The 24,222-nt window shown below is 31.9% G+C and overlaps 1 protein-coding gene across 10 annotated transcripts in view; it reads left to right on the top strand.

Moving 5' to 3' along the window:
• Positions 1 to 24,222, top strand: part of CAP (Cbl-associated protein) — a 573,660-nt gene that overhangs the window by 225,854 nt on the left and 323,584 nt on the right. For 9 of the 10 annotated variants that reach the window (XM_072537967.1, XM_072537966.1, XM_072537968.1 and 6 more), the window contains one exon: positions 6,289 to 6,399. In XM_072537967.1, coding sequence (XP_072394068.1) covers positions 6,289 to 6,399 — 111 coding nt within the window. Of the gene's footprint in view, positions 1 to 6,288; positions 6,400 to 10,366; positions 10,490 to 15,192; positions 15,325 to 24,222 lie in introns of those variants that run through there. The other variant, XM_072537974.1, reaches the window with a different exon arrangement.

The raw sequence follows: 24,222 nt of genomic DNA on the forward strand, positions 1-24,222 counted from the left end.
AAGTAACGTCACATGATACCAACACAAAATATTTAAGTTGTAGGTCTGTTCCTTCTTAGAATCTTTTAGCCAAGTACACTGAAATTACTGCCTCTAGCTAGACATATTTTATTTAATACGCGTAGAAATAATATTTGACGATTTCTATTAATGTAAACCTAAAGAAATAAACCATAACTTGTTTCTTTTAATTTGTATAAGTCGATTATAAAGAGTGTTTATGTAGCAAACTAACTTGTCCGGATCACATTTTAACTACGATCTAACGAAAGTTATATTTTGGCATAAATTGGTAACACTTAACTTCGAAATGTCAGATTTCGAATTGGCAGTCGGTCAGATAGCCAAGCGGGCCAGGTGGCCGATTCTCATTCGCTTCACCCCGTTCGGTGTATAGAAAAATAAAAAAGGCTAACGCAGCAGTTTAAAATTCTAAAACAATTCTGCGGCTTAGACTAGAATATGCTGGTGTCTGATCGACATATAGTGGAGCAGTACGGCAAGAGATAAGGGCTTGCGGCTCGGTGATACTCCTCCATAGATCCCTACCGGAAGGGCGTGGCGCCTAAATACCGGTATATATACACTGCGCTCCAAAATTAACGCATAATTTTAAAATTCTTATTTTGAGTTGTAATGAAAAAAATTTTGTTTGTTCTTTTCTGCTTTATGGTTATTTTAGAACATTTAAATAAAAAACTTTTCTTTTTTTACAAAAAATGCATTGAAATTAAGAATATAACATCATAAATCTAAACATCTAAACAAACAACTGATCTAAACAAACTAACATTATAAATTAATGACGAAATTGAAATTTTTAAAGTTGAAGAAAATACTAGTACCGTGTACCAGTATCGAGTATTGCCTCCTCTGGCATTTATTACTGCTTGACAACGATCTCTTATACTGAGAATAATCGTTCTGATTTCTTCTTGATCAATTTGATCCTAAATTTCAACCAACCGCAAAAACAGTTCATCTGATGTGTTTAGTGCATTATGTAGTTGTCGTAGTCGTCTGCCTATGATGTCCCAAACATGTTCTATTGGGTTGAGGTCAGGACTTCTCACAGGCCAATCCATGGCAGGAATTCCAACCTCCTGACGATACTGCTGCACAATTCTTGCCGTGTGTGGCCTGGCATTATCTTACATAAGCATGAAATTATCCCCAATAAATGGTGCAAATGACACGACATGATTTTCTAAAATATCTGTTATATACCTCTGGGATGTAAGCCGACCTCGATCTATTCTAACTAATTCCGTACGAGCCTCTAAATTAATCCCACCCCACACCATTACCGAGCCGCCGCCATACTGTACAGTCCCTACGGTGTTACACTGTGCGTAGCGTTCCCCGGCCTTCTATACACTCGGTTTCTCCTGTCATCAGAAAAAAGACAGTACCTGGATTCATCGGTAACAATATTCTTCCCCAATCGTCATTATTCCAATCAACATGTTCACGAGCAAAATGCAATCTTTGCCTTCTATGGTCTGTGGTCAATCATGGGCCAATTGGTGCCCTTCCAGATTGTAAGTCGTTTTCGGCAAGTCTTCTTCTAGTCGTATTTTGGCTGATTCTAAAGTTATAACGATCCAAAAATTCATTTTGTAGAGAAGTACTGGTAACAAACCTTTGTCTCAGTGTACGAAGTGTCAAAAACCGGTCTTGATTAGGAGTTGTAACCCTTCTACGGCCTTGACTGAGTCTTCTCGAGTTACTTCCAGTAACAGAAAAACGTATTAACGCTTTTGAAATGGTTGACTGTCACTTTCTGACAAATTTCGATTTTCTTGCTGCTGGTGGTTCATTTCAAAGAAAAAACACTTAATAAACTTAAAAAACTCCTTTAAACGTTCAGAACAACGTAATCCAACCCAACTAAATTCGAAATAAAATGAAGCACAATTAGCAGGTTTTTAATTTTTTTTGCAAAAAATGGTAAAAGCATCAGCGTTTTTTACCGTTCTTTCGATAAATTACCGGGGGTAACAATAATATATTAGCACAAAAATCGAAACATTAAAATTATTTGGTTTACCAGGGTTTCTAAAATTATGCGTTAATTTTGGAGTGCAGTGTATTAAGGTCCATATTTCAGTAGCCTACTACTTTTTGGTACTTTTGCCACCTTCAGATATGATCTATTTAGTTTCACTAAAACGTATATATATATATATATATATATATATATATATATATATATATATATATATATATATATATATATATATATATATATAAATAAAGTCATGGAGTAGAATACAGTTTTATTGTCAGCTACTGAATTATTACACTACATATAGTTGTTGTTGAGGTAAAAATTTATACTAAATAGAATAGATAGTTAGTCCCAAACTAGTCCCGAAGCTATATTTATAATCTCACTAAAATGCTACGATTTATCAAGTGTATTGCTCTCTGCATAGAACAAAAACTTTTGACTTTTGAAAGCTGGCAAATATAACTTGAACCGAGGAGATTGCAAGCATTTCCTCAATACCTATTAGGCAATCTATAGTTTGCAGGAAGTTGAACAAACTGTAATTAAGCTACTAATCGATATGTTTTACAATTATACACGGTGGAATTATAAAAATTCAAAAAATTAAGATTAATATGAGTTTATAAATTAATGTACTAATTTGTGATTGAACAGATAGTGGTTTCACTAGCAGTTGTGACATAGACGCTGATTAGTAAGTAAAGCATCTTACGACTCTGAGCATTAAAATTAAACTTAATTTTTTATAGGTTTAAACAGAAGATGAAACAAAGGTTTCCTACAAAAACTATAAGATGAATGAAAAAAGTATAAGAAAGAATAAAATCTGGAAACAGAAGCATGTGCTAGTGTGTAACTTTTGTTCACAAATTATAAAAACCATCATATATGCACAATTGTTGTAATGTATTGATCAGAAATCTGAAACTTAAAAATATAGCTGAAGAAAAAAAAATTAAATAATATTTGAAAATCTAGTTGTAACAAAACATTTCAAAGTAAATAAGTAATGAAAAAAATGTTGTTTTTTATTCTATTTTACCTCTGTATACTACACAAACGACTCAAATTGTTTTAAACTTAAGATTATTACTTAATTCTTGTTTTCTATTTCTATTTTTTATTTATTTACATTGAATATTAACTTGAATTGAATATTAATTTGTTGAGTTGTATAATCGATTTCTGCAATAAGTATGTAATATATTTGATTTAAAATAAATTCGGGAATTTTTGTTTGCAATTTGGCAACAATGTCAACATATATCTCTGACGTAGATAATGACGTGCATCGATATTTATACTCTACCAACTGTATGTAAGGTGCAATCGTGTTATGAGAAACGCACAGCGATGTAAATTGCTTTAATTGATCTTACAAGCAAAAATTTCAAATTATTTTCATAGCTATAGCAATAAAACAGTTTCACAGCTAAAGTGAGATATTAATATTACAGTTAAAAAGGAGACTGGTTTTGTTTAATATATCATGTAGTCTCGTTGACTTATATGCCTTATTTTTGTATCTTCCGACAAGATGCATTCTAAGTATCTAATGCCTTGTTGCACTAACTGATCTTAAGCTCTAGCTTAGCCCAGCTCCGCTTATAGCTAGTGCCGCCCTAATTCTCACTTACGTTGCACCATAATTTCCGATTCTTATCTAAGCACGTCTTAACTGAGACGAAATTTAAGACACAATTCACGTGGCAACCATGTAACTTGTCAATTATTGAGTGACGAAAAGAGTCTTTTTATGTTCATGTGCTAATTTAAATAAGTATATTTTTTTAATGCTCTGTCATATGTTAACAACAAAAAGTCATTAATTATACATTACAGTAAATGACCATTTACTTTTCTTGTACCTTTTTCTGGAAAAGATCATTGTCTATCTCAATCAGCCATGGGGTTTTCTATATTATATGGCTGATTTTGGTAGTTGTTGACCTTTTCTTGCAAAAATGCAACAAAAATTAAACACTGGCAAAGCTGTAATTTACTGAAATCTATACTTAATGAGTTTTGTCTTCAGACGATATTATAAATTGTTTTTCCGAATTTAAATATTGATTATATCTTAAGTAGTAACTCTCCTTGTTTTATTTATTTTAGAGTGTAACAGATACAGGTAAAAATAAAAAAATGTGTATCTGTATACCACAACACAACTATCAATTTTTTGAGGTTAGATTGTTCATCTTAGACTCAAGGCTGTTTTAGCAGTCCAAGCACACTGCGATTTGAAATGGGCGTATCACTTACTTTTCTACACTGCTTACGCGAGACCATCTTTACTCAGTGCCACCGGCCGACGGGTAGTTTAATGACAACAAATACATTATTCTCCATTCAAGTTAGTTTTAACACGAACTAACTGACCGTACGTTCATGAGATTTGACGTCACGAAGGCGATAACGATGAAACTAAGCGCCAATGATGAGTAACACGTTTCACTATTAGATTTCAGTATTTTTTAGCAATTTTCTTTAAAGTTGGAACACGCTTTTCTCGATTATTACTGGACACAGAAAGGTGAAACAAAAATCAACGATTACAGAAAAAAAAACTCTTTCGAGTGATGGGCGTAAAAAGTTTGGTTATAATAGAACGTTAAACAGTATATTCCAATTTTTCAACAGAAGTTAAAAAAAAATAAAAAAAGTAACACCATCAGTTTAAAGGCAACATAATTTCGAATAACGTGACCAAATTTCGAGACATTTTGTCGGTAAATAACAGAGAAAACACTGTCCCTAGGTTTTGGTATACCGATAAAACAGCCTTAAGCTGAGAATAACGAGGACTTGAGATTAGGATCGATTCAAGCTGAAAATTGATCTAAGACTCAATGGTGCAACGCGTATGTTTCGTAAGCTGAGCTTAAGGCACGTCTTAAGCTTAAGATATGTTGGTGTAACCAGGCACAAGTGTTATATTCCTAAGTTTATTATATTTTAAGTTTTTTCCTTTCATTTAATTTCTTGTTATGTTAGTATCTCTTCTAGTAGTTATTGCTTCTTCATTCATACTTTAAGAATAGTTCTTTATTATACTTTATGAATATCACTTATGATGTCAACTACCTTTAATAGAATACTTGATTTAATTGATTTAATTCTCTTTTTGAAGTTATACTTCTATACGCGCGCTCCACGTTGGAAATTTGTATGGGAGTGAATCTGTGAAATCATTACATATGTAAGATAATGAGTAAGAGAGAGACAGAAGATATATTTTCTCTCTCTTCCTCTCTCGAATATAAGAATGTTCCTTTTGTATATATATTTAATATTATATATTATATATATACATATAATATTATATATAATAATATATATATATATATATATATATATATATATATATATATATATAATAAAATATTTATTAATATTATTATTTATGTGATATGTTTTGTATTATTTATTAAATGTTCATAATTATATTAGTCTTTTGTATTTCAAAATAATAATCTCAATAAATCACTGTATGACCCAGAACTGTCAATTTTGAACTAAGTTTGTGTGATGTCCTCGGTAGTATAGTAGTCAGTATCCCCGCCTGTCACGCGGGTGACCGAGGTTCGATTCCCAGTGGGGGAGGACTTTTATATTAATATAATTACATGGTAAATTAAACATAAGAAAAGTTATGTATATTATTATCATTTTTAAATACTTATTAATATTGCATTTTAATTTGTATTGTATTATTGTATTGAATTATGTTGCACTGTATTGTAGTGTATTTTTTTATGTATATTATTGTCATTTTTAAATACTTAGGAATATTGCATTTTAATTTGCATTGTATTATTATATTGAATTATGTTGCAGTGTATTGTATTGTATTTTTATATTAATAACAAAATAAACAATGAATATTACTGCAGAGTATGTGTAAAAAAATTTTTGCATTCAACTCCTTTCATACATATATGAAAAATGTTGTTTATTAATTGTTGTTATTAATTCTGTTTCTCTTTCTGCTATGTCTTACCTATAGCATTACATATGTAATGATTGTGCAGATAACTGCGAATGCGTGTATAGAAGTGTAACTTCTACCGGCAGTCCCACTGGACTGCCACACCCGTTTTTTTTAATTTTTGTTATTCTGTCTTACTTATAGTTAGAAATATTTGGCATAATAATGTTCAGTTTTATAATGACTAAGACCAACGATTGTCGATTTTTAAATAATATCATTTAAACACCTAGTGGATGGATAATTATTTTTAATTAAAATTTTTCTTTACTATTACTTGCAGGATCCAGCGTGACAACATATTCTGTAACAAAAACTTTTGAAGCTGCAGACTCGTTATCGGAAAATTCCAACGAAAATTCAGTTGCCAAAACAGGACAATCAACTGTAAATGGTAAGCGATAAAATTTTCGTTCAAAGAATTTAACCGTTAAAAACATTTGTGTTTGGCACGTGTTCAAAATTGCAAAAAATTTAATTTTTGAGTTAATCTGATGTGTTGCGTTGATAAGTTGCATTGTTTTATGGTTATTTGCTTGAGGATACTCTGAAATGGATTAGATTTGTATTTTCAGCATAAAAACCCATTTTTTTATTACATAGCGAAAAAATGTTTGCAAAATTGTCGCGAAATCGATAGAATCTCAAATATGTAGTTGTAGATGGAAAATAACATTGGTTTAGGATAATGATTCGACGAAAACAAAAGTAGAATTCACAAATTCAACTTTTCATTAACACATTTTTTTCTAGAATTTAAGAGAAAATTCATAAACAGTAAAAACTTACGAATGTCACATATTTGTTAATATTTATTACACATTATCATTATATTTCCGCTTTGACTCACGCATTGTTACCTTTAGCCTTATTAGTGACGGATCTAGACATTTGGATTGGTGGGAACTTCCAACTGGGGGGAGGGGAGAACTTCCAGTGAAACACCAACCAAAAGACATAAACAAGATATACCCAAACTACATAAAAGACATAAATTAGGTTTTCCTTAATTTTGGACCTTCTTTGGAGGGGGGGATTTCCGATTTTCCCTGTGTATTCCCTCCTGAGGTTTAGTTCTGTTAAAATTTGATTATGTCAATGTATTGTCTGAAAAACATAAAAATAATTTATTAACAAGACGCGGATAACATAATGACGTCTATCCAAACAGTTATGAATATTTCTTAGATAGTAAGCTAAGATACAACTAAACCCAACACAACTGAAAAAACTGGGATCAAGAATAGTGTACTCGTATATCATTTATTGAGTACAAGATTAAGTATGATGTGCTCAATAGAAGTTTCTTCTTCTTCTTTAGATGCAAATCCACTAATGGATGTTAGCGATCACATTTTCCATTAATTCTCTATTTCTTGCAATATGTATCAGAGATTGTATGTCGTTAATCCCTGTCCATTGCCTTATGTTTCGGAGCCAGGACATTTTCTTGCGTCCCATTCCTCTCTTGCCTTCAATTTTACCCTCGATTATAAGTTGGAGGAACTGGTATTTTTCATTTCGCATGATGTGACCTAGATACGCCGTTTTCCTTTTCTTGATGATTTCGAAAAGTTGGCGTTCTTGGTTTATTCTTTTAAGGACATCTATATTTGTGATTTTCGCTGTCCATGGTATTTTTAGGATACGGCGATAGAGCCACATTTCGAAAGCTTCTAATCTGTTTATATCCCTCATTTTGAGTGTCCAGCCCTCTACGCCATATAGCAGCACTGACCACACGTAGCACTTAGTAAACCTTAGTCTCAGTTGAAGATCGAACTCTGAACAAGTCAGTACCTTCTTGAATTTTACGAAAGCTTGTCGAGCTTGCTCAATGCGACATTTTACTTCCCTGTCCGATGCCCAGTCTTCAAAAAGCCACGATCCCAGGTATTTAAATTTACTCACTCTTTCAATGGACTTAGTATTCAGTGTTATGGTGGAGTTTTCAAGTGCATCGAAGTTTCTGGAGATGATCATAAATTTGGTTTTTTTGGTATTAATCTCTAATCCCATTCGCTTACTGTGTTCTCCGATTATAGTGACAAGTTGTTGAAGATCGACTATGTTGTCAATAGAAGTTTAATAATATCTAAATCAGTAAGAGCCTTTAGAGATTTAGAAACAAGCAATCAAGCCATAATATTGAACCCAGTCTGTAAGACTTGCACACCCCTAAGAATGACTTTCATTAGGGCTATAATCGTGTGCTATAATTCATTGGGGCGAGGGGGATTAGCTTGTGTAATCAGGAACCACTCCACCACTTCCTGTATTTTGACGCGATTTCAATATAGTCTGCATAAAGGCTGAGTAGTATTTCGGGTGTTTTTAGAACGTCTGTTGTGTATAGGCTATACAGAAGGGGTGATAAGACCACCCCTTGTGGCACTCAAGCTCCTGGGGTTCCGTGTTCAGATGGAACTGTTCATTTCTGGACCCTGAACTACTGGTCGCTTAGGTACGAATAAATGAGTTTCGTCATGGCCCTGCTGTATCCATAATCTCTCATATTGTATGTCGATCCTTCATGTTACACTCTGTCCAAGGCTCTGCTTGCATCCAAGAAGGCTGTTTTTGTATATTTTTTGTCGTTAAAATCAGCTGCCATGTACTCTATACGTCTGAATAGTTTTATTTAGTTTACTGTAATGTTGACCTCTGAATCCGAATTGTACTTCTGGGATTAATCCTGGCCTGTCTGTCTCTGATTGGAGTCGGTTTGGATGACTAGCTCTACTATCTTGATGATTGCTGGAAGTAAGCTCATCGACCTGTAATTTTGCGGAAATATGTGTTTCTTTCCTGGTTCCTGTACCATGATTACATGGGCTTCCTTCCATCGGTTAAGGAAGAGCCTGTATCTTGGCTCTTAGCTTGTAAATTGGTGGGAATTTCAATATATCTGTTCTATTAGAAGGATATACCTTTATATTCCAGGCAGAGGTTTACGAAATCTTGCAATTTGCAAGGGAAATGAAACACAATTATAAATTGTATTGTGTTTTTATTTTGGAGAGGTTGATTTCTAATTTTTTACATTTTTTTATATATTTCCCCACCTTGTCCGATCTGAAATACATGATATTAATGTTATGGACATAGGCGACAAGTTATATTGATTTGTTGGTTAGTAAGTTGGTTCTTGTGAAATTCAGCTGTCTGATGACATATTTGAGAATCAGGTTGAACAGCATCGGAATCAGCCGATCGTATTGTCTTAGTCCTTTGACTATTTTGACACTATAGTTTTTTTAAGTTGCTTCTACCGATTCTGTTGATTTATTTACAATTTATAAGAATATTAAAATTCTTCTTCTCGTAGTGGCGATCCATTTCGGATGTTGGCGGCCACCATACCAATCTGTACTTTGCTCACTACTGCTCTGAAAATATTTGTGGTTGTTGTGTTAAACCACGTACGTAGATTTTTTTAGCCAGGGCTTCCTTCGCCTTCCTGGTCCGCGTTATCCTTCTACTTTTCCCTGTCAAATTAGTTGCAGCAATCCATATAGTTTGCTGTTCCTCACGATGTGACCGAGACATTCAATTTTGGCGGTGTTTATTATAGTAAATAGCTCTTTTTCTGTTTGTATCCTTAATGAAACGTTCTGATTAGTAACGTGGTAGGTATAAAATATCTTCAGGATTCGACGATAAAGCCACATTTCCATAGCCTCAGTTTTTTTGCAGGTAGCGCCTGTGAGAGTTCACGACTTAACTCAGTACAACAGTATAGGAAAGATATAATATCATAGTACCTGAGTTTTATGATTATTGATAAATTATGACAATTGAATAGCTTAGCCATTTTTTGAAATGCAGATCTTGTTACATTTGATTTCTAAGGAATAGTCCCAATTTTCATTGACGTTCTTGCCAAGGTAGGTGTATGTTTTTTCTCTGTAACGTTCGTTGATCCTTCACACTGGTTCGTCCAATTTGCTGTTCCTTCTTAGTGATATTGAGATATAATGACCATACATTTTGTTTTCTTAATGTTTAGTGAAAGTTCGTATCAAATTAATACATGTCTGTTAATTAGGTATTATTAATTAATGACACAATGAACTCAAAATTTTTTATACAATTTTTTTACCATCAAACGATCTCGTATATTTTTTAGATGCTTCAGTTTGCTTTTATCAATAAAATTACACATCAACAAAAATATAGTACGGAATAAACAGTAGTAAGGTGTGCCCAGAAACACCAATCTGTTCCGCTACCATCATCATATTTTCGAATCATATATCCACAACTTTTTATTGCTCATAACCGTGTCTTCCGTTTGGGGCTGTGTCGTCGTCATCGTCGCCGTAGTTTCTTTCTTCCGCGCCTCTATTTAGTTTACTCAGTTATTAGATAGTCTTCGGGTCGTTGTTAGATAAAACGTTTGGTAGTTTAGTAATATAGAACAACGCCGGGACGTTTGTGGTACAGAATTTATTATCGCAGCAAAGTGGATAAGAGTTTAAAGGGTGACTATATTCGAATGTATTTAAAAATTTAAGATGTTTGTAAAGTTGAGATAACAAAGAAGTGTGCTATCATTTGGTATTACTATAATTTTTAAATAACAAATATGGTTCACGTCATGTGTTATTTCTTAATTCTCAGAAGCAACCTAAATAAGTAATTATTTTACGTTAGAGAGTGTATTAAAAGAAAGGCGTTACTTTCTCTAATTTACAAGATAAGTCACTGGTGTTTTGAAATATTTTGATTCTTTTTCGTCTTTTTTTAACTATTTTTAGTAGATATGGTTACCACAGAATAAAAGATTTTTTTGACTTTTTCTTGACCATTTTTGTAAGACATTTTAGTCAAATATTATGTTAATATGGGATTAAGCCACAATAATTGATTGTAAAGGAAATTACGTTTTATAATTGTTATTGTGGCTTAATCTGCTATAAGAAAACAGTTTTAAGAAGTTTCTGTCAATTAAAAAGTTTTATTTTGTACTGACAATAAATCCACAACTAAGGAAGACTTTGCCATCTTAACACTAGAGATAAATGAATTACGTACTTCTGAGATTATATGAATATTGTTATGCAATAATGGGTCAATCCACATTAGGTTTATTCTTTAAAAAGCAGCAAATAAGTTAAGTAAGTTAAAGAAATTGAAAAAAATAAAAATTACTAAAAACTGTTTGTGATAGCAAGCAACCTGGATCAATTTCTTTATAAAAAAATATATATCAATATCTTTTCCTACCTACAATAATGGAAAAAATGTTGGTTGACTCATTTTTGCTTTTCATCTTTCGTCAACAATCTAAATAACAAAAAGAGTATTTTAACTTTGACCTCATTATCTGAGTCGTTGTCACTTTTTGGGTTTCTTGTTCGAGCCCCTGTTGTGAGTTGTTGTTCTCCAAACCCTGATCAAAGTCAATGGAAGTACCAAACCATCGACATCATCTTGAAAATCTAATGGATTTGATGATAATATACCTTTGTAAAACTGCTGATTATCTTTAGGAATTGGTTTACACATTTCCTTCAAATCTTTTATTTTTTTCAGTGGATGTGAGTCTTCCATGCGACCATAAAATAGACAACTCTAGATCTTCAACGGATTGTTTTCGAACCTTCCCTTGCTTCTCGATGGCCACCAATTGGTGTTCTTGTCTACAATCATCAATTTTTCTATTGGTAATAGCTTTGATAAAATTCTCAACAGAAACGAAATCTCTTTTCCAAGACGGGTTATTAAGAATTTATGCTTTCTGCTACTATAGCCATATTATAGCCATATAGTCAATGTCAGTATATAATCTTTCTTGAACTCTCAACGCTGACTAAACTGAGCTCAGAGTCGTTAGGTAGCAGGCTATGTCCAGATAGTAGAAATATTCTTCTTTTTCTTCCTCTTTATAAGCAATTCTGCTTGTTCATTGGCCGATTAATACCTCTATGGGAGGATGTCACTCCATCTATTGCACTGTCGTCCGATACTTCTTCTGCCTATTGGTGACTTATCTCTTGACTTGTTTTCTATTGTGTCTCCATTCATTTATACACTGTGCGTTACATTTTCTTCTAATCTCTTCACTTCTCTTTCGATCTCTCAGCGTATTTTCTGTAAATTTTCTCAGTACTCTCATCTCTGCCGTTTCCAGTAGCCTTTGCATTGTAGCACTGTTAGGTCTTGTTTCTGAGGCATATGTCATTATTGGTCTTATACTGGCTTTATAAATTCTTGACTTTATCTTAGTGTTAATGTGTCTGTTTTGCCATATAGTGTTATTAAGTTCTGCTAGTATCCTGCCAGTCCATTTGCTTTTTGTACTTGATCTCTCACTTCTTTGTCCAGGTCTCCATAGCTAGACAGTGTAATTCGTAGGTCTTTTATTTCCATTACTTGTTCAATAATGATGCCATCAATTTTTATTTTACATCTGGTTGGTTGGTCAGTCTTTGCAGACTATCTTCATCTTAGGTTATCAATATTGCGTCGTCTGCGTAACAGAGTATTTTTATTTCTTTGTTGCTCATGCTGTATTTCATTCATGATCAAATTGAAGAGCATGGGGCTCAATGAACCCCCCTGTATTATTCCACTGCCTATTTCTATAGGGTCTGTAAGTTATTCATCTATTCTGACTTCCATTTTATTGTTTCGGTAGATTTTTTCGATAGTATTTATAGTTTATATAATATTTAAGGGAACTTTTCTATTACACAGAAGATGGATTACATCTTTGAGTCTTACTCTGTCAAACGCTTTATTTAGGTCAATCTTCCACTACGAAAACCCTGTTGTTCATCTGCTAAACATCCTCTGATTTACTAGCACTTGTAAAATTTTAGTTGTAAGTTTTAGCGTAGTATTTAACAAGTTTAGTTTTCACCTCTGTAGTTTTCTGACTGTTTTTTATTTCCTTTTTTGAATAGTAGAATTAGTTCTCTCGTTTTACATTCTTCCGGTATTTTATTGTATTTTATAATTTTATTAATCAATGTTGTTCTATCATTGCTGCTTGATTTCAGTTATTCGTTTGGTATCCCTTCTTTACCTGCTGCTTTTCTGTTCTTCAGGTTTTCAAGTATTTTCCGAACTTCCTGTACATTTATATTAAGTTCTTCATTTGTGGTAATTTCTGATGTTTCCGGTTCTAGCGTCAATTGTTTTTCCTCTGCATAGAGCTTTTTTAGGTAGTCAATCCACGTATCCTTTTCTATGTGTTGGGTTCTATTAGTTCCTTTACCTCCGTTCTTTGACCTCTTATGAAGCGCCATATTTCCTTTTGCAGACCGTAAAAATCATGTTTCATTTCTTTCGAAAAAGCGTTTCCAGTGATCAGTTTTTATTTTTCCTACAAGGGCACGTGTTTCGTTTCTAATTGTCTTGTAATTATGGTATTCCTCTTGTGTTTTGGTTGATATGTATTTCAGGTAAGCTTTTTTCTTTTCTTTACATTTTTCCTTCCCTTCTGTACAAAAACCATGGAGTTCTTCGTTTTGGGAACGATTTATTTCTATTAAAAATAAATAAATAAATAAATTTTAAGTTAAAATGATAATTTTTTAGATTGACGCATGGTTGTGCAGAGTATGAATTTATGGTAAAGCAAATTTGATCATGCCATTCTGACCGCCACCTGCGTCTGACCAAAGCCTTAATTCCTTTATTAAAACATGAATATGTTCTCTTATATATTTAAAAGACGCTCCCACTTCCTAAATGCCCTTTTCAGCTTCATTTTCTGTCCATAAATTAAATATTCCTTGATTTTGGCTGCCTACATGAATTCCTAAATTATAAAAATTAAGCTGTCTCTTGCAATACGCTATTCAAGTAGGAATTTTAGGTATTGGACGAGTTTTCTGTAAATTAAAAGTTAGAGTTTATATTTCTGGATTATTGTTAGATTCAGGTAGATCGTCATTCATCTTGTTTCTTAAATTTTTAGCTTCTTGTACATGAATATCATAGGCAGCTTGCAAATTCTCTTTTTCGTAGTTCAATGCACTTGAGATTTTTATTTTAAAAGTATCACAGGTAAAACAGGTGCCTTTTTTGTGCGGCTTAAACTTAAGGGCACATTTTTTATGAAAGGCCAAATCCTTGTAAGTTGCCAGACTAACAGGTTGGAAGTTTTGCAATACGATTTATAAAGTTCATACATTTTGTTTAAATTTAAGTCAGGATTTAGAAAATTCGAGTTGGTCTCATTTCTACAATAATGGGAAACATATTTTGGGAAAAGATTTATTTGTTCCATGATTTTCGCAATCTGGTCATCTGTACATTTATTTTTCCCACCTCTCTTCGTTCGTTTATCGTTAACAATTTCCATATTTTTAGATGATTTTTTATAGAAATGTCTATTCGCTTTTACTTCATTTCCAGCGTTTTAAGGAAGGCTTTTTTATATATTTCTTTTTTACCAATACATTATTTTTGGTATATTTACCTTTTGACTTGTGTTTGGTGTAACGTCGTTGTTTTCTTATCTCCTTAACACACCTTGTTATTACGAGCATCTTGTAGAAAAAGATCCCATTGTAAAAAATTGGTTGAATAGTTTTGTCCGTTCTTCGTTTGCTACAATATCTGTACATTTTTTCTTACGCTGACATTTAAAATTATTTTCAAAATTTTTTCCGATTTTGTTTCTCATACTTTCTTATCCTTTCGCTTTATTCTCTACCTGTTACTAGATGACGCTTATGCCTAGGTGTGGTTTAAATCATTTTTGCTAATTGTAGAACAGCATTTTGCGAGTTTGGAAAGTGTAGTAACTCAATTTCTGTAAAAATGTGGGTTGACTCATTATTGCATAACACCATCCATATATAATATGTATTGTAAAATGGTCAGATATTTTCGGTATTACCTATATATAACAGTCTCTTTATATATGCACCTTGTACTTTTTCGATACTTGTTACTAACGCTTTCTTTATTGTTTCAAGTAACTACTTTTTACCTAATTTTTCTAATTACTTTATTATCTCCTGATCCATATCATCTGTTCCTCCTGATTTTCGTGCAATCAATGTACCCGATTTAGTCTAGTAGTATTAAAACTAAATTACTTAAAATTCATTTATCTGTTTTGGATTTTTATTTTTACATAATATTATTAAAATATACGTCTGCATGTGAATTGGTCACAACTTAAACTTTTATCTACATTTATTGTGGTGCTGCATGGAATTTGAAGGTATGAAATTGCCTTGGTTAAAGTGTTTAAAGGAATTAGGAACTCTTCCTCGAAGTGAAAAAGTAAAAAAGAAAGACAAAGATACTCGAATCTGGACCAGGGTATTTAAACCTTTTCGAAGCAAGAGATATCGTAAGTATATAACATTTTAATCTACTAATATAGTGACTTGTACATATACAAATGTAGGGGCTGCCATTTATGTTTCTTGTCTAGGTAGTACTGCCAACTGACATCTGACACTTGCACTAGAAAATCTGACATTTTTAAGCATAGGCGCACTCAGAACGTTGTGGCGTATGAGCAATATTTGTATGGTTTACAGTGGCTTGAAAAATTGTTCTTGGCCAAAAAATGGAATTGAACCGTAAATATTTTCCTACGATAATTTATCATCAATTTCGACTTAGATTATCAAGACAATATTCGTTATACGGGGATCAAGCACCATCCTTTAGCACCTCTCTCTAGGACAAAATCCGTGAAGATCGCACAAAATCGGCTGTTGTACTAGAAACCATCGATGCTGTGCGTAAACTGATAAAGCAATCGGCATGTGACATACTGTGAGATTGAGGCATCCTCTGGCATTAGTGTGACAAGCATCAATAAGATATTGCATGATCATTTGGCTGTAAAAAAGATTTGTTTATGTTGGATCACACATAATATGACAAAAGGTCAAAAAGAGGCTCGTGTCAATTGGTGCAAGGAAATGTTGGAGAAATGGGATCGCGGTGCATCAACTGCTGTGTATAACATCTACACATGTGACGAAACATGGACCTGTGTATATGAGCCTCAAAACAGCAATTGACCGTATGGGTGTTCCAAGTTGAACCAAATCCATCAAAAGTTGTTCATAGAAGAAGCACATCGAAACAAATGCTAGCTTGTTTCTTTGGTATAAATGGTCATGTAGCAATAGTGCCGTTATAAGAAAGTATGGCAATTCTAAATGATATACAATCATTTGTTTACCAGAAGTTTTCAGTGAAATTCGAAAAAAAAAACAAATAATAGACGAATGATTCTTCCTCACGACAATGCAAGCACACACAACGGAGTTTTTGTTCGGTCAAAACATCGAATTAACGATGACTTCTTTTTCTTTCCGCACATCAAAAATAGATTGCGTTATTAACGATTTTTCAAGCCCGAAGAAGCGGTTGAAGCGTTCAAAACCATGTTTTGGATTTAAGTGGAAAAAGTGTTTAGAAAATTGGTTCAAACGCATTGGTTCGCGCAAAATGTATATTTATTTTAATGGAGAATATTTTGAAACGTAATAAAGCCATTTCCAACCATAAATACTTGTTTTTTCATTGTAAGGGCAGAAATATAAGTAGCAACCTCTGGTATACACTTTATTTTTCTAGTTTTCTTGTGGCACGTCAAGTTAAACATCATGTTTATATGGGATCGAACCGCAAATGTTTTTAATGAAAATTCTTTTGTGTTACATATAACGTTGTTCCAGTTGCCCATATAATTTTTGGGCTTTTTGTTTTTTTATTTTAAAATATGGTGGTAAGTAAATTCCACAAATATTTAGAATGTTTTCTTCATTTAGCCATTGAAGAGCAGTAAGGAGGATTAGACTTTTAATTTATACTGGCATAATATAATTATTTTTTCACGCATTATTATCAGATACTTTTTTAATATCCGAACTTGACACCGACACAAACTTCCGATATGCATGCAGCCGTAATCACCTTTCAGAACAAATAACCGTATATCCACTCATCATATTGTTTACTTTGTTTGCGTGTCATTGAACAAAATATAACCTATTTACGGTATTTACTTACAGCCGTACATTAATATTATTGTGAATTTACCACTTCAAAGCAAACATGAAGGACATTTTTCATTATTCCGAAATTTTATCGATGTATTAATATTAGTATTAATAATTGTTTCAATTCAAATCTGCCAGATTTTCTGGAAATATATACCGATGCATCAAAACAAAATAATGGTACGGGATGTGCCTTCTATATACCATCAACAAACGTGCAAGAAAAATTCAAACTAAATAATAATACTTCCGTTTTTGCTGCAGAAGCAATGGGTGTTATTAAAGCCTGCGATTATATCGAAAAAAAAACAAGTTACAAAAAAAAATACACTTTTTGAGTGACTCCTTATCTGTTCTTAAATGTAATGGCTACTGATATAAATCCTTTTATTAGAGAATTAAAAGTAAGAATTCATAAATTAAAAAAAAGTCAATACGATTGAAAATTCCCTTGGGTAAAAGCTCATATAGGTCTTCGTGGCAACGAAGTTGCAGACTCCTTAGCCAAAGAAAGAATTACAACTGGATAGCATGTCAAGAACAATTTAGGTGCTCAAGAATATTTAATGATATCTAAGAGTAATTTTAAGGCAAAATGGGAATTGCATTGGAAAAACTATTGCCCGTCACACGTTATTATAATGGCACTGTAGCTACATGACCATTTATACCAAAGAAACAAGCGAGAATTTGTTTCGATGGGCTTCGTCCACGAACCACTTATTGATGATTGTCATACTAATGCCAAAGGATCCCTCAATCTCACGGTATGTCCATGCCGATCTTGCTCTATAAGTTCACGCACAGATGGTTTCTGGTATAACAGCCGATTTTGTGCGACCTTCGCGGAATTCGAACCATTTAAGTTCATCGATGCACTCTTGTCTTAATAATCTACGTCGAAAGTTAGATAAATTATCGCACGAAAATATTAACAATTCCATTTTTTGGCCGAGAAAAATTTTTCAAGTCATTGTAAACAATACAAACATCTCTCATACGCGAAAACGTTTAGACAGAAATGATGGCGTAAGGCAATACTTGAATATATAAATGAAATGAAATATGAGAAAATAACGAAATATAGAACAAAATGTGTTTGTTATGTATATTTTATATTAAACCGTTGGTAATATAAATTTTAAATAACATTTTTCTCTTATGATTGTGCCATGCGCTAAATAAAATAAAACTACTGGAATTTCTTTATATTTCCCTCGGTTTTCGTCACCCCTGAATATGCTTACTGTAAGCAAACTGTATGTAGAATATTTAAATATACTTACTTGTTTATTGGTTACAAAAAATATATGATTCTAAGGCTTTTAAGCAGATTGTTAATCTATGCACAAGAATTTATTCTTTTATAGGTTTTAACATGCTGCTGTACCTGTTGTCACTATGTCTATTGAATCTATTGAATCAGAAAGAGTGGTGACATCTAGTGGCTGTCTCAATTAGAATCAAACAAATTTATTCATTGCGTTGGCCAACTATTCCTTCTTAAACAATGCCCATGATTTAACCACATATTAGAATTTATCTAGATATTGTTCGAAACGTTTACCTTGGACCCTATTTTTGTTTGTAACCTTTATGCCAGTCTTTATTCGATTCTATTTTAAATTTTTATATCTTTTCTTTGCTTTGTACCTATTATTAAAAAACAAAAAGATTAACAAAAATTGTTAACAAAATAATTACAATTGTCAACTAGGTATTTTAAACTGTCAACTTATTTTAAAATCATATTTTTCGGAAGCTATTTTCTTGTGGCATTTTAAAGTAATAAGTATTTTAATGGGAATAAGCCATAATTGAAGGTTAAAATAAGTTTATTGACGTTTCAATCTCCAATTCGGAAATCGTTCTCAAAATACAAACATTACTAAATTAAACAAATTTTGTTTTTGGTTACTTGGTAAAAATTCTTCTCATTTTTATTGACAATTCAGACATATAATATACATTTTAAAGTAGACGACTTTAAAATGATATTGCCAATATTGCTGTGTTACGTTCCTGGGACGACTTAATAGTAATAGAGTTCATTCGATTACATGAAGTCAACTTTAACTTGAGAATATCCTTCAGAAGAAATCAGTGCATGTAATTCGTCTTTAAAAAGACAACCACATGCCATGATGACAGTTCTCCAGTTCAAATTCTCCTGTTAGTGATTCCATGGTAAATCATGAGGAAAAATCAGGAAAAAAACCTCATGATACTATCCGGATGTGGTAAATTACTCTCAATAAACATCAAATTCTGATTTTATATGTTTATTATTTAAGAAAGATAAATGACGTATCCTCGATATGTTACTGACTAATAGTGGTATTTTCCTTTTATTAACTTCCACTTTTAATATGGATAACCAGATCCTACTGTATTCTGCCGAGGAATTTGCGACACAATTGGTCTCATTTAGCATAATTAGAGCCGCTTCTTTGATTTTTCTTTTTTTTTTTTTCATCTGTTTCTTTTATGACTATATTTGAATCATTCCATTGAACCCTCTGTTCATTTTCCCATGCGTGTTTACATATTTGAGATCTATCAAATTCTCTATTGTTAATATAAGATTGATGTTCACTTCTTTTAATGGCCTTGATGTTTCACCTAAATAAAACTGATCGCATTCACAAGGTATTTTATAAATACAATTCTTTGTTTTTTCTTGTTCATTGTTAGGTTTAGTTTTAGATAAAATAGATCTCAATGTGTTTGATGTTTTAAATGTTGTTGAAATGTTGAATTTATTTCGTATCTTCTTAAGTTTTTCTTATAATCCTTTTATGTATGGTATTATTAATTTACTCGTATTATTCATTGTGTATGCGGATGCGGTAGGATCTAGTTCTAGAAAGTTGTTCTGATCTATTGAGTCGATTGTTGGAAATTCCCTATTTATAAACGATAAATGATAATTATTTTTTAATAAAACAGATGTTAACAAATGTTTTTCCCGAAGAACGAATTTTCGTTAGAATAAGCAATTTTAGCTCTATCTTTTAAGGATTTAATGATTCCTTTTTTTAGTATTAATACTGTGATTTGATTTGTTATTTAAATATCTGTTGTGTGTTGGTTTTCTATATACCTGAGTCTCATATCCAGTATCGTTCTTACAGATTAAAACATCCAGGAAAGGTAGTGTGTTATTATATTCCTTCTCCATGGTAAATGTTATTCTCTTCTTTATCGTTTATTTCATTCAGGCATTTGTCCAACAACTCTGATCCATGAGGCCATATGGAGAATACATCATCTACATATCTCCACCATACTGTGGGATATAAAATTTGTTTAGAAATAATATTTGTTTCAAAATTTTCCATAAATATATCGGCTAATAATGAAGATAAACTAGAGCCCATTGCTAGACCAAAATTTTGTTTATAGAATTCACTATTTAGTTGAAAATATGTATTATAAGTACATAATATTAATAACTCCATTAAAATTGATATATTTAGTCTTGTTCTAGTTGCCAATGTATCATCACTAGTTTTATCTGGATTATATTCAAAGTCTTATCTAATGGCTCATTTGTAAATAAACTATTTATGTCAGAACTTACTAAAATATTATTTGAATTAAATTCAGTATTTGATAATTTATTTAAAAAATGTTGTGTATTTCTTATAAATGTGTCATTTTTATTTGCAAATGGTTGTATAATATTAATTAAAAATTTTGAGAGTTCACTACAAGGAGAAGTCATGGTACTACAAATAGGTCCAAGTGGTATATTCGTTTTATGAACTTTTGGTACTCCATTTTACTGTCATCATGGCATGTGGTCATCTTTTTAAATACGAATTACATGCTCTGATTTTTTCTGACGGATATTCTCAAATTAAAGTTGATTTCATGTAATCGAATGAACTATCTTATAAGTAAAGTCGTCCCAGGAACGCAACTCAGCAATATTGGCAATATCATTTTAAAGTCGTCTACTTTAAAACGTATAATATATGTCTGAATTGTCAATATAAATGTCAGATAAAATGAAATTATTAGAAGAATTTTTCACCAAGTAACAAAAAACAAAATTTAATTTATTAATGTTTGTATTTTGAGAACGATTTCCGAAGTGAAGATTGAAACGTCAATAAACTTATTTTAACCTTCAATTGTAGCTGATTCTCATTAAAATAGTAATTAAATCATATTATCATATATTAGTATTAATAATTGTTTCAATTCAAATCTGCCAGATTTTCTGGAAATATATACCGATGCATCAAAACAAAATAATGGTACGGGATGTGCCTTCTATATACCATCAACAAACGTGCAAGAAAAATTCAAACTAAATAATAATACTTCCGTTTTTGCTGCAGAAGCAATGGGTGTTATTAAAGCCTGCGATTATATCGAAAAAAAAACAAGTTACAAAAAAAAATACACTTTTTGAGTGACTCCTTATCTGTTCTTAAATGTAATGGCTACTGATATAAATCCTTTTATTAGAGAATTAAAAGTAAGAATTCATAAATTAAAAAAAAGTCAATACGATTGAAAATTCCCTTGGGTAAAAGCTCATATAGGTCTTCGTGGCAACGAAGTTGCAGACTCCTTAGCCAAAGAAAGAATTACAACTGGATAGCATGTCAAGAACAATTTAGGTGCTCAAGAATATTTAATGATATCTAAGAGTAATTTTAAGGCAAAATGGGAATTGCATTGGAAAAACTATTGCCCGTCACACGTTATTATAATGGCACTGTAGCTACATGACCATTTATACCAAAGAAACAAGCGAGAATTTGTTTCGATGGGCTTCGTCCACGAACCACTTATTGATGATTGTCATACTAATGCCAAAGGATCCCTCAATCTCACGGTATGTCCATGCCGATCTTGCTCTATAAGTTCACGCACAGATGGTTTCTGGTATAACAGCCGATTTTGTGCGACCTTCGCGGAATTCGAACCATTTAAGTTCATCGATGCACTCTTGTCTTAATAATCTACGTCGAAAGTTAGATAAATTATCGCACGAAAATATTAACAATTCCATTTTTTGGCCGAGAAAAATTTTTCAAGTCATTGTAAACAATACAAACATCTCTCATACGCGAAAACGTTTAGACAGAAATGATGGCGTAAGGCAATACTTGAATATATAAATGAAATGAAATATGAGAAAATAAAGAAATATAGAACAAAATGTGTTTGTTATGTATATTTTATATTAAACCGTTGGTAATATAAATTTTAAATAACATTTTTCTCTTATGATTGTGCCATGCGCTAAATAAAATAAAACTACTGGAATTTCTTTATATTTCCCTCGGTTTTCGTCACCCCTGAATATGCTTACTGTAAGCAAACTGTATGTAGAATATTTAAATATACTTACTTGTTTATTGGTTACAAAAAATATATGATTCTAAGGCTTTTAAGCAGATTGTTAATCTATGCACAAGAATTTATTCTTTTATAGGTTTTAACATGCTGCTGTACCTGTTGTCACTATGTCTATTGAATCTATTGAATCAGAAAGAGTGGTGACATCTAGTGGCTGTCTCAATTAGAATCAAACAAATTTATTCATTGCGTTGGCCAACTATTCCTTCTTAAACAATGCCCATGATTTAACCACATATTAGAATTTATCTAGATATTGTTCGAAACGTTTACCTTGGACCCTATTTTTGTTTGTAACCTTTATGCCAGTCTTTATTCGATTCTATTTTAAATTTTTATATCTTTTCTTTGCTTTGTACCTATTATTAAAAAACAAAAAGATTAACAAAAATTGTTAACAAAATAATTACAATTGTCAACTAGGTATTTTAAACTGTCAACTTATTTTAAAATCATATTTTTCGGAAGCTATTTTCTTGTGGCATTTTAAAGTAATAAGTATTTTAATGGGAATAAGCCATAATTGAAGGTTAAAATAAGTTTATTGACGTTTCAATCTCCAATTCGGAAATCGTTCTCAAAATACAAACATTACTAAATTAAACAAATTTTGTTTTTGGTTACTTGGTAAAAATTCTTCTCATTTTTATTGACAATTCAGACATATAATATACATTTTAAAGTAGACGACTTTAAAATGATATTGCCAATATTGCTGTGTTACGTTCCTGGGACGACTTAATAGTAATAGAGTTCATTCGATTACATGAAGTCAACTTTAACTTGAGAATATCCTTCAGAAGAAATCAGTGCATGTAATTCGTCTTTAAAAAGACAACCACATGCCATGATGACAGTTCTCCAGTTCAAATTCTCCTGTTAGTGATTCCATGGTAAATCATGAGGAAAAATCAGGAAAAAAACCTCATGATACTATCCGGATGTGGTAAATTACTCTCAATAAACATCAAATTCTGATTTTATATGTTTATTATTTAAGAAAGATAAATGACGTATCCTCGATATGTTACTGACTAATAGTGGTATTTTCCTTTTATTAACTTCCACTTTTAATATGGATAACCAGATCCTACTGTATTCTGCCGAGGAATTTGCGACACAATTGGTCTCATTTAGCATAATTAGAGCCGCTTCTTTGATTTTTCTTTTTTTTTTTTTCATCTGTTTCTTTTATGACTATATTTGAATCATTCCATTGAACCCTCTGTTCATTTTCCCATGCGTGTTTACATATTTGAGATCTATCAAATTCTCTATTGTTAATATAAGATTGATGTTCACTTCTTTTAATGGCCTTGATGTTTCACCTAAATAAAACTGATCGCATTCACAAGGTATTTTATAAATACAATTCTTTGTTTTTTCTTGTTCATTGTTAGGTTTAGTTTTAGATAAAATAGATCTCAATGTGTTTGATGTTTTAAATGTTGTTGAAATGTTGAATTTATTTCGTATCTTCTTAAGTTTTTCTTATAATCCTTTTATGTATGGTATTATTAATTTACTCGTATTATTCATTGTGTATGCGGATGCGGTAGGATCTAGTTCTAGAAAGTTGTTCTGATCTATTGAGTCGATTGTTGGAAATTCCCTATTTATAAACGATAAATGATAATTATTTTTTAATAAAACAGATGTTAACAAATGTTTTTCCCGAAGAACGAATTTTCGTTAGAATAAGCAATTTTAGCTCTATCTTTTAAGGATTTAATGATTCCTTTTTTTAGTATTAATACTGTGATTTGATTTGTTATTTAAATATCTGTTGTGTGTTGGTTTTCTATATACCTGAGTCTCATATCCAGTATCGTTCTTACAGATTAAAA

Source organism: Diabrotica undecimpunctata, chromosome 7, assembly GCF_040954645.1.
Source record: "Diabrotica undecimpunctata isolate CICGRU chromosome 7, icDiaUnde3, whole genome shotgun sequence".
NCBI lineage: Eukaryota > Metazoa > Arthropoda > Insecta > Coleoptera > Chrysomelidae > Diabrotica > Diabrotica undecimpunctata.